This window comes from Hemibagrus wyckioides, linkage group LG16 (assembly GCF_019097595.1).
Source record: "Hemibagrus wyckioides isolate EC202008001 linkage group LG16, SWU_Hwy_1.0, whole genome shotgun sequence".
In the NCBI taxonomy this organism is placed as follows: domain Eukaryota; kingdom Metazoa; phylum Chordata; class Actinopteri; order Siluriformes; family Bagridae; genus Hemibagrus; species Hemibagrus wyckioides.
In genome coordinates, this window is record NC_080725.1 from 22,692,501 (window position 1) to 22,702,500 (window position 10,000).

Consider the following 10,000-nt stretch of genomic DNA (forward strand, 5'->3'; position numbering starts at 1 on the left):
CACACACTCACTCACACGCGCACACACTCGCGCACACACTCACTCACATGCGCGCACACACGCACACTCACTCACTCAGACGCGCGCACTCACACGCACACTCACTCACACGCACACACACTCACTCACACGCACACTCACTCACGCACACACACACGCGCTCACTCGCTCACTCACACGCTCACACGCACACGCACACTCACTCACTCGCGCACACTCACTCACACACACACTCACTCACACACGCACACTCACTCACTCGCACACACACACTCACTCACACACACGCTCACTCACTCACACGCACACACGCGCGCACACTCACTCACTCGCGCACGCACACGCTCACTCACTCACACAGACACACACACTCACTCACACACACACACACTCACACGCACGCACACACACTCACTCACACGCACACTCACTCACACGCGCGCGCACTCACTCACACACACGCACTCACTCACACACACGCACTCACTCACACACACGCACACTCACTCACTCACACGCACACACGCGCGCACACTCACTCACTCACTCGCGCACGCACACGCTCACTCACTCACACAGACACACACACTCACACACACACACTCACTCACTCACTCACGCGCACACACACTCACTCACTCACTCACACGCACACACACACACTCACTCACATGCGCGCACACACACACACGCACACTCACTCACTCAGACGCGCGCTCACACACGCACACTCACTCACACGCACACACACTCACTCACACACGCACACTCACTCACGCACACACACACGCGCTCACTCGCTCACTCACACGCACACACACACACGCACACTCACTCACTCGCGCACACTCACTCACACACACACTCACTCACACACGCACACGCGCGCGCGCACACACTCACGCACACTCACACGCGCACACACTCACTCACGCACGCACACTCACTCACGCACACACACACACTCACACACGCACACTCGCACGCACGCACGCACACACACTCACGCACGCACACGCGCACACTCGCGCACACACACGCGCACACTCACGCACACTCACGCACGCACACTCACACACGCACACTCACACGCACGCACACTCACACGCACGCACACACGCACACACGCACGCACGCACGCACACACACGCACGCACGCACACTCACACGCACACTCACACGCACGCACACTCACACACGCACACTCGCACGCACACACGCACACTCACACGCACACTCACACGCACGCACGCACACTCACACACGCACACTCACACGCACACTCACACGCACACTCACACGCACACTCACACGCACACTCACATGCACACGCACTCACACACACTCACTCACTCACTCACGCACACTCACTCACGCACACTCACTCACGCACGCTCACTCACTCACGCACACTCTCATGCACACTCACTCACTCACACGCACACTCACTCACTCACTCACTCACACGCACACTCACTCACTCACTCACACACGCACACTCACTCACGCACACTCACTCACGCACACTCACACGCACACTCACTCACGCACACTCACTCGCTCACTCACTCACACGCACACTCACTCGCTCACTCACTCACACGCACACTCACTCACACACTCACACACGCACACTCACTCACTCACACGCACACTCGCACACTCACACGCACACTCACTCACTCACGCACACTCACTCACTCACACGCACACTCGCTCACGCACACACACTCACGCACACACACACGCACGCACACTCACTCGCTCGCTCACTCACACGCACACTCACTCACTCGCTCACTCACACGCACACTCACTCACTCACGCACACTCACTCACGCACACTCACACGCACACTCACTCACTCACACGCGCACACGCACACTCACTCACGCACACACACTCACTCACTCACGCTCACTCACACGCACACTCGCTCACTCACGCGCACACACTCACTCACTCACTCACTCACTCACTCACACGCGCACACACTCACTCACTCACACGCGCGCGCACACACACACACGCACACACGCACACTCACTCTCACACACACACACTCACCCACTGGCGGACAAGGATGACTATTTATAAACACGTCAGTGTGTTACACACGTTCACATACAACCAGAAGGATCTGCTGAAATGTGTACCACTTACACACACACACACACACACACACACACACACACACACACACTGAACAAAGTGACAGAAGGGTTTTTTTTTCTTTCTCTTCCTGTTCCTTTATTCACGTTCACACTCGCACCCACACGCTCGCTTTACACCCACACCACACACACATGTGCACACACACACACAGCCTCTCAGTACTTTTCTGCTCTTCTCTCCTCCTCCTCTTCTTATTCTTCTTCCTCCTCCTCCTCCAAGGTACCGAATGAGGAATAAGAAGGTCAGTTCAGGATCCAGGCCGTCCCTCCTGTCAAAAACGGGTGCCGTAAAATCCTCAGCTGTAGACGTGTGTGTTGGCGAGCAGGAGGGCGTGACCTCAGAGAGCTCCTCCCCCACTCGCCTCGTACCCAGAGGAGGAGAGCAGGAGCAGGATGAGGTGATGAAGGAGCTGGCTGATGGATTTCCAATTACCAACCAAGACCTGTGAGACATGCTTCCTACCTTCCTACACACACACACACACACACACACACACACACACTATACAGATATGTTAACATCTTTTCTGCTGCTCACAGGAAAACGGCTTCTCCTCCGAAGAGCCCAGCGTCAGGAGCTCCTGCAGACCCCTCAGTGCTCCTCAAACCCTCTACTCTACCACAGAGAGCTCACCACGAGGGCCCCTACTTTCCTGAACAGAGATCTGCGTACGATCTGCCGTCCTGCCCGTCCGGTGACTGACACACACTCTCTCTCACACACAGTTACACACACACACATCATTCTGTCACGACTGTAATCAGTTTCTCAGCAGATACCTCCAGATTATCTCATTAAACCAGTAATATGGACACTTGGGGATTATTTGCATCAGTTGAATATGTATGAGGGGGCGGGGCCAAACATCTACATAACAATGCATTTTTAGGTCAGAAATGTCATCGGGGGGAAGATGGTGAACTTCAAGCATTATGGATTATCAACCTTGTTGTGACCTTGACGACTTTTTGGATGCTCGATGCTGCTGGATAGCAACAGTTACTAAGCATGGGTGGGGCTAACAGAAAAGTCCTGCAGAGCTCCATCTCTCTTGTTTATTTGTTTTTCTCTCTCTGTCTCTCTAGGTCATTTTTTCCCGGCTCCTCTGTCGAACTCTCACAAACCCTACTTGCCTCGCTTCCCTCGCTCCAGCCCTGCTTCTGACTCCTCAGCCCCGCCTCCGTTGGCTCCGCCCTACCCTGACCAGCCCCTCCAATCTCGTTTAGGTCTGTCTCCGTATCCCGCCTCTCCCTCTTACCCGCCCCTCCATCACTCCCACCCCCACGGTCACGGCGTCTACGCTCCCGTCTACGACAGCCGGCGTCTCTGGAGGCCTCAGCTGTACCACAGACAGGACGGCCGGAGCAACTCGCTCCCTCTGGAGGTGCTGCACTCGTCCATCTATCATCCCCCTCTCCGGGAGCGCTTCAACTCGCTCGACAGCGCCTACTGCACCGCCTCCAACAGGAGAGCCGCCCTGCACCGGGTACCAGATTTTATCTAACGTGTATCTCGGCTTCTAGCAACTTTTTTTAAAAATGTCTTTACGTTTTTCCGCCCCTGAAATTGGCTCCGCCCTCAACTGTTTCCTGCCAAGGACCGTATACCAAATGCTTAAGATAGACCAGAGACCCACATCCATGACGCATCTTTATTTTTGTCCAGTTATTTTTACATCTTTTCTCGTGCTGTTCTTCTAAAGTTATTTCTTTCCCAATTTTAAAAAGATTTTTGTTCTTATTCCAAACGTTAGCACTTGGGCTGAATGAAACTATTTATACCGTAACCTTGACAACATCTTCCAGTTTTTTTGGAGGCTAGATCTAGATGGCAACAGTAACCAAGGTGCGGGGGCGGGGCTTCAATCCAGTTCGGCAATAGCAGCTTGAGGAACGTTAAACATTGTAAACCTCATAAAACTATAAAATGTGCCATAATTAAAAATGTTCCGTTGTCTAGAACCGCTTGTGGAAAGTAATTCAGTTTGAAACGATCAAATGTTATATTATAATTTAGTAATGTTGGATATATTTACATATGTAAATGATATAATGTAGGTTTTTAAATATTTTCTCTTAAAAAATTGAGGAAAACATGTAATTACGAAGGCAGCATTGTTTCTGTGTCCTGAAAGTGTTTAGTGTGTAATGTTTGGGGTGTGTGTGTGTGTGTCAGGAGGCGTACGGCCGAGCCGCTCTGGGCTCTGAGGAGTTCTACCCTCTCCGGCAGGAACAGTGGTCACATCAGCACCATGGCTCGGGCCGTGCGGCACAGCATTCCCCCGTCTTTACTGTGGATCTCTGCTCTGAGGTGTGTGTGTGGGTGGGGGGGTGGGGGGGTGCAGTGTGTTTCATTAGAAATCTTGTGTGTGTGTGTGTGTGTGACAGCAGGAGCGTCATTCTCCCTCAGCGTGCTGTTACAGCTATTTAAAGCGGAACTGTTGCTCAGCAACTGAAGAATCTTTGCAAGTTCTGCTCTTGGTGTGTGTGTGTGTGTGTGTGTGTGTGTGTGTGTGTGTGTGTGTGTGTGTGTGTGCGCACAACACATGCAGGACAGTTTGGCAGCACACACCCCTGCCTGTTGACTCACTGTTATTTTTCTAAACGCAGCCTGTTGCATGTCGGTGGGCGTTTAAACAAAACAGACGGAGGAGTTTCTTCTACACCACTTCTTCTCCTTCTTCTCTCTGTTCCTTCTTTCTTTCTCTTTCGGTGTTTTAACATTTTATAAACATGCACACACCCATCAGAACATCAGAACCTCCTGTATTAAATGAAAAACCTGTTCCATTTCAGCCTTTTGTTTATTTAAGGTGTTGCATCATGTTTTTTTAAATCATGTATGAGTCATAAAAATTAATATTGATTCTAAATATTTAATAAATCTGTCGTTGTATATCTAATTAAAAAAGTCATTTATATTATTTAACTATTAAATATTCACACATAATGTAATAAATCCTGAAATGTCCTGCTTTTCCCTGAATACTCAATCTTAGTCTTCCTCTTTCTCATAATAATAATAATAATAATAATAATAATAATAATAGTACTAGTAGAATAATACTGACCATAACAGCGACAAAGCGACTTTTGTTTGTTTTTAATAATTATTTAATATTCTCATATTTTAATAATTTTTTTTTTCATTTTAATAATAATTATTTAACATTCTCATATTTGAACAATTATTGTTTAATAATTTAATATCCTTACATTTTAATAATTATTTAAAAGTCACAGATAAATAATTATTTAATTATCTTAATCATATTTTCAGGTGGTTTATCTTAAACTGTTGAAGGCCTCTAAAGACTTTTCAAAAGGGTTTTTAGTTATTTTTTTTAATTTTTAAATATTGTTCATTCTCAAGCTAATATCCTATCAGGAGTTTATCTTGTCTTTTAATATCCTGCACTTATTCTGTACCTTTTTTTTTTTTTTTTGGCCTCTAAACTTGAATTGGTGAATTTTTCCGTCTCTGTCGACGCTCCGCTCTGCGCCCGGGATTTTCCTCTTCAACACTGAATGAAATGCTTGTACACAAGAAATGTAATGACTACTGCTAAACTCTGCTGTGTGTGTGTGTGTGTGTAGCGTGTGGAGAGCGGGGTGTGTGTGAGCTGTAAATGTGGAGGTGCGGACGCTTCTCTCGCCCGTTACTCGCCGTGGTCGTGTGGCGCCATCGGCCCGTTTGACTCGGAACCCCTTTACTCTCACACCTGTTCCCAACACATGGTGAGAGAAACACACACACACACACACTGATTCTCTCATCCCTTATGAATGGGTGTAAATGTGAATCAGAATCATTCACAGTTCCTTTTTCTCTGTGTCTCTGTCTCTCTCAGGATGGTGAGTGTACAGCTAAACACTGGCTGCAGGTCTCGGAGCCGTACAGACGCGTGAAGGACGAGGACCCCATCATCCCGTTCGGAGAAGGTCCCATCATCTCAAAGTGGGGAGCGATTTCCCGCTCGTCTCGCACTGACCACCACACCACCGAACCCGTTCAGGCCACAGCGACGCACGGACGCACGACCACCACCACACTCATCAACTTCAGAGGTGTGTGTGTGAGAGAGGGAGAGAATTTCTTCACTAATATAATAAAGAATAATGAACAGACAGGATGACGATGATGGAGCACTGGCGCCCCCTGGAGGATGTTGTGTTGTGTGACTTGCTGTGCCTCTCATCTCTAATTTCTTTCTTTCTATATTTCCTACAGATTACAGCTCTCATGTCACACAGAGTGAGTGTCAGTGGAGTCCGTGTGGGTTCGAGTCGTCTCGCTCTGGGTTCCTAGAGAGGTCAGTTAGTTCTGTGTGTGTGTGTGTGTGTGTGTGTGTGTGTGTGTGTGTGTGTGTGTGTGTGCGCGTGTGGTGTCTGTGATGATTACTCGTTAGGGCAGATTCTGATTAGGAGAAACACCTGATTCTCTCACCTGATCTCACACACGAGTGTTTAGTCTGAGAAAACCACACCAGGAAAAACAATGTTTAATGCAGTGAATGTTTTGGGACTAACGTGTGTGTGTGTGTCTCTCTCTCTCTCATTGTCTCTCTGTTTGTCTTTCTCTCTTTTCTGTCTCTGTCTCTCTCTCTGTGTGTGTGTCTGTCTGTCTGTCTCTCCCCCATCTTGCGCTCTCTCTCTCTCTCTCTCTCTCTCTCTCTCTCTCTCTCTCTCTCTCTCTCTCTCTCTCTCTCTCTCTCACACACTCTCACTCTCTCTCTCTCTCCCCCCCCCCCCTCTCTTTTTCTCCCTCTCCCTCTTAGTGAGCAGAGACGCTCCTCCTTCAGCACTGCCGGGAAGCGTGGAGCCGAGTTCCTGGTTCGAGACGGACCAGAGACCGAGCCGGACCGGGACATTGAGCTGGAGCTGTGTGCTCTCCGCATGGAGGACTCGGAACCACCGGTGATCCAGTCAGAGGTCAGTATTACAGAGAAGTCACTAATGGACTGGTGACACTTTTCTAACAAATTTTCCTTCAAGTGCTAGAATACAGGCAACGAATTGAAGGATTAAACCCGCATGCTGATGTCATGGTCATGTGACCCAAACATGGTCATGCAAAGAAAATATTGGTGATATTTTTTCTTCTGTATTGTTTTCTCATGATCAGGTATCTTTGGAGTCGCGGTGTGAAAATCACCTCTCCAGTGTGTTCAGTGATGCAGCAGGAAGCTTGCGGGCGGTCCAGTCCTTACCTGAGAACATGGTGGACGCTCATTTACTGAAGAAGATGGCCTTCAGGTGAGCTGAGCTTTTTATTTTTTCAGGATTTATAAACACTTTGAGTGTGTTTTAGGTGTTTGCTTTATACTTATTGTGACCCAGAGAGAAGGGGTTTATGGGTAAGCGTGACACTGACTCACTGCTACACGCTCGTGATGTCCGTGTGTGTGTCCTGTGTGTGTCCATGGTGCTGTGTGTGAACCAGGGGAAAGCTGATTGGTTATAAGAGAGGCGTGTCTGTTTGAACAGTTTTATTATAACGGCCCTTTTGTAAAGGTTTTATTTACAAATAACAAGCTGACCATTTGCATAATGACTTAGTTTACAGTCGTAATGCCGTGTAAATGTGCTATTACACGTGAATTTATTATGGAGCTTCATAAAAACTGGCTTCAGTGATTCTCCTGGTTTCCTATGAAATTCTGGTTAGTTTTATATATTAAACACTGCCCCCTGGTGGACAGAACTGTACAAGTGTGTACACTAGCAATGTGAAGAATAAATCAGACGTGATTTCCTACCAGTCTAACAGCAGTCCTTCCCTCCATCTTACAGGAAGTCTCTCTCCCCCGGGGGCCTCAACGCTGGAGGTCTCACTGCGGCCGGTCTGGTGATGAAGACGGGTTCACCGAGATCTCCTGGAGACGCAGCCGGACCGAACCCGGGACCTGAGATGATTCTGAACGGGAGCTAAAAAAAAACAAATTTTAGAGTCTGAATTTTGGGTCATGTCTCTGACCGGCACTGACCGACGTGTCCTGGGAGTTCCTTTATTATTTTCTCAAGCTTTTGCTTCCCTAATGTAATTCCAAACATCTGGTAATCATCTGTAGACTCCGCCCCTTTCCCTGCCCCTTTTTTGTCTAAAAACTCCAATTTAAACAATTATGCATCTTTTTTTTAAAATTATTATTCTGCAGCTTATGCAAACGTGTTGCACGTGTTTACGGTCACGCCCCCATCTCAGGTCACCTAGCTGCCAATCAGAGTCCACCTTTTAGCCAATCGGATTCTTCCGATTTCCATCGATGATGATGATGATTAATAATAATCTGTTTATGAGATTGATGATCTGCAGCTCCTGCCTTTCGGTTTCTGTATTTCTGCTAAATGTTTACAGTGTGTGTGTGTGTGTGTGTGTGTGTGTGTGTGTGTGTGTGTGTGAGAGGGGTGAAGCCTGGTGCTCTGTACAGCTCCTACATCATGATGCAGCACTAATGACTCTGCTGACACGCATGAAACAAACCGAGTGAATTTTTATTAGGTTTTGTTATGAACTCTGTGTGAATGTGCCTACGAAGTGATATACGCTATTTCCTGCTGTCTCTCTCTCTCTCTCTCTCTCTCTCTCTCTCTCTCTCTAGCTGTCTCTCCCCAGAGGCTTTGTCCAGTGACTGTATTATTTTTAAATGGCAGTCATAGCAAATATTGATTGATTTCAGCAGCGTGTGTGTGTGTGAGAGACTCGGTGAGAAAACGAATGAGAAATTTCTCACGTTCAGCTCTGCAGTGAAGTTTAGTTGCTGTTTGTAGCTGACACGACGTCTGGGTCTGAAACGCATCGAGATGTGAAGACGCAGATTTACACTAAAGACTGACCTGTCCACCTGATCTGCCCCAATCGTCTAGTGTGAGGGGGGATTTAATCGGTTTGATCTTTGACGTGTTGCGTTGCTTTTGATGGAGCGTTGTTTAAGTGAGTGTTTCTGCAGTCTGACCTTCACAGAAACGTCGTGATGAATCTGACCGCAAGCGTCACATTGCTCCTGTAATAAATGGATACGTTTGTTCAGACGTTAGGATGTAATTGAACGTTAATGGCAACTCTTCAGACTCTTAACAGCGTGTAACGAAACAAAGGGGGCGTGTCTTAAGCTTTTAGGATGTTTAAATGTATGGTCAGTCTTTTTTTCCTTAATTCCAGATAAGTAATGAATTTCTGAGGAATTAGCATCAGCTTGGTATAAACGGTATGTTCTGCACAGACGTATCGCTCGATGCACGCTATCGTTAGTCGTACGGTTTATGGTGTATAAATGACCTTGCATTACAGTTCGTTAGCTGAAATGCTGACCGTTTGACTGTATCAGGGACTGCATGGTGTGTAGTGGGCGGGGCTTGTCATATCTTGACGTTGTTCTCTATATGTTCTGTTTCATTTGGCTCTTGTTTCCGGGTTCTTTCACACTGGTGGTGTTTTAGAGTCCGCTCGTATCCAACACATTTAGCTGATTTCGCCCCATGAGGTCACTGCTGTGAAGCTGTGGAAAGAGCTGGGTTAAATGACCAGTCGCTGTACAGTGGGAGTAACGTACACGAGCTAGACGATTTATGGACAGAAGCAGGAATTCGTCCTGATCTGCTTCCTCTCTCGAGTTCGTTCTGCAGCATGATTTAATTTTCTTCTTTCAGTTCTGCATTCCCCCCTGTCTAGTGGACACACTGAAGGTCACTCAGCTCATCCACACTTCAGCAGACCGCGTCTCGTTTCACGCTTTGTGTCCAGTGTGACTTTTTCAGGAAAAGCCCCTCCCTGATCCTCATGTTTGAACGCGACATCGCTGCTAACTTCCGTGAAGTTGTGTGCC

General features: G+C 47.9%; 1 protein-coding gene across 3 annotated transcripts in view; it reads left to right on the top strand.

Annotated features, from left to right (window-relative positions):
- Positions 1 to 10,000, top strand: part of rc3h2 (ring finger and CCCH-type domains 2) — a 24,826-nt gene that overhangs the window by 14,402 nt on the left and 424 nt on the right. For all 3 annotated transcript variants that reach the window (XM_058411460.1, XM_058411461.1, XM_058411462.1), the window contains 10 exons: positions 2,395 to 2,619; positions 2,715 to 2,869; positions 3,261 to 3,661; positions 4,351 to 4,485; positions 5,772 to 5,912; positions 6,026 to 6,242; positions 6,406 to 6,487; positions 6,953 to 7,106; positions 7,300 to 7,430; positions 7,968 to 10,000. The exon at positions 7,968 to 10,000 is cut by the window's right edge and continues 424 nt beyond it. In XM_058411460.1, the coding sequence (XP_058267443.1) occupies positions 2,395 to 2,619; positions 2,715 to 2,869; positions 3,261 to 3,661; positions 4,351 to 4,485; positions 5,772 to 5,912; positions 6,026 to 6,242; positions 6,406 to 6,487; positions 6,953 to 7,106; positions 7,300 to 7,430; positions 7,968 to 8,106 (1,780 nt within the window). In that variant the 3' untranslated portion in view covers positions 8,107 to 10,000. The remainder of the gene's footprint in view (positions 1 to 2,394; positions 2,620 to 2,714; positions 2,870 to 3,260; positions 3,662 to 4,350; positions 4,486 to 5,771; positions 5,913 to 6,025; positions 6,243 to 6,405; positions 6,488 to 6,952; positions 7,107 to 7,299; positions 7,431 to 7,967) is intronic.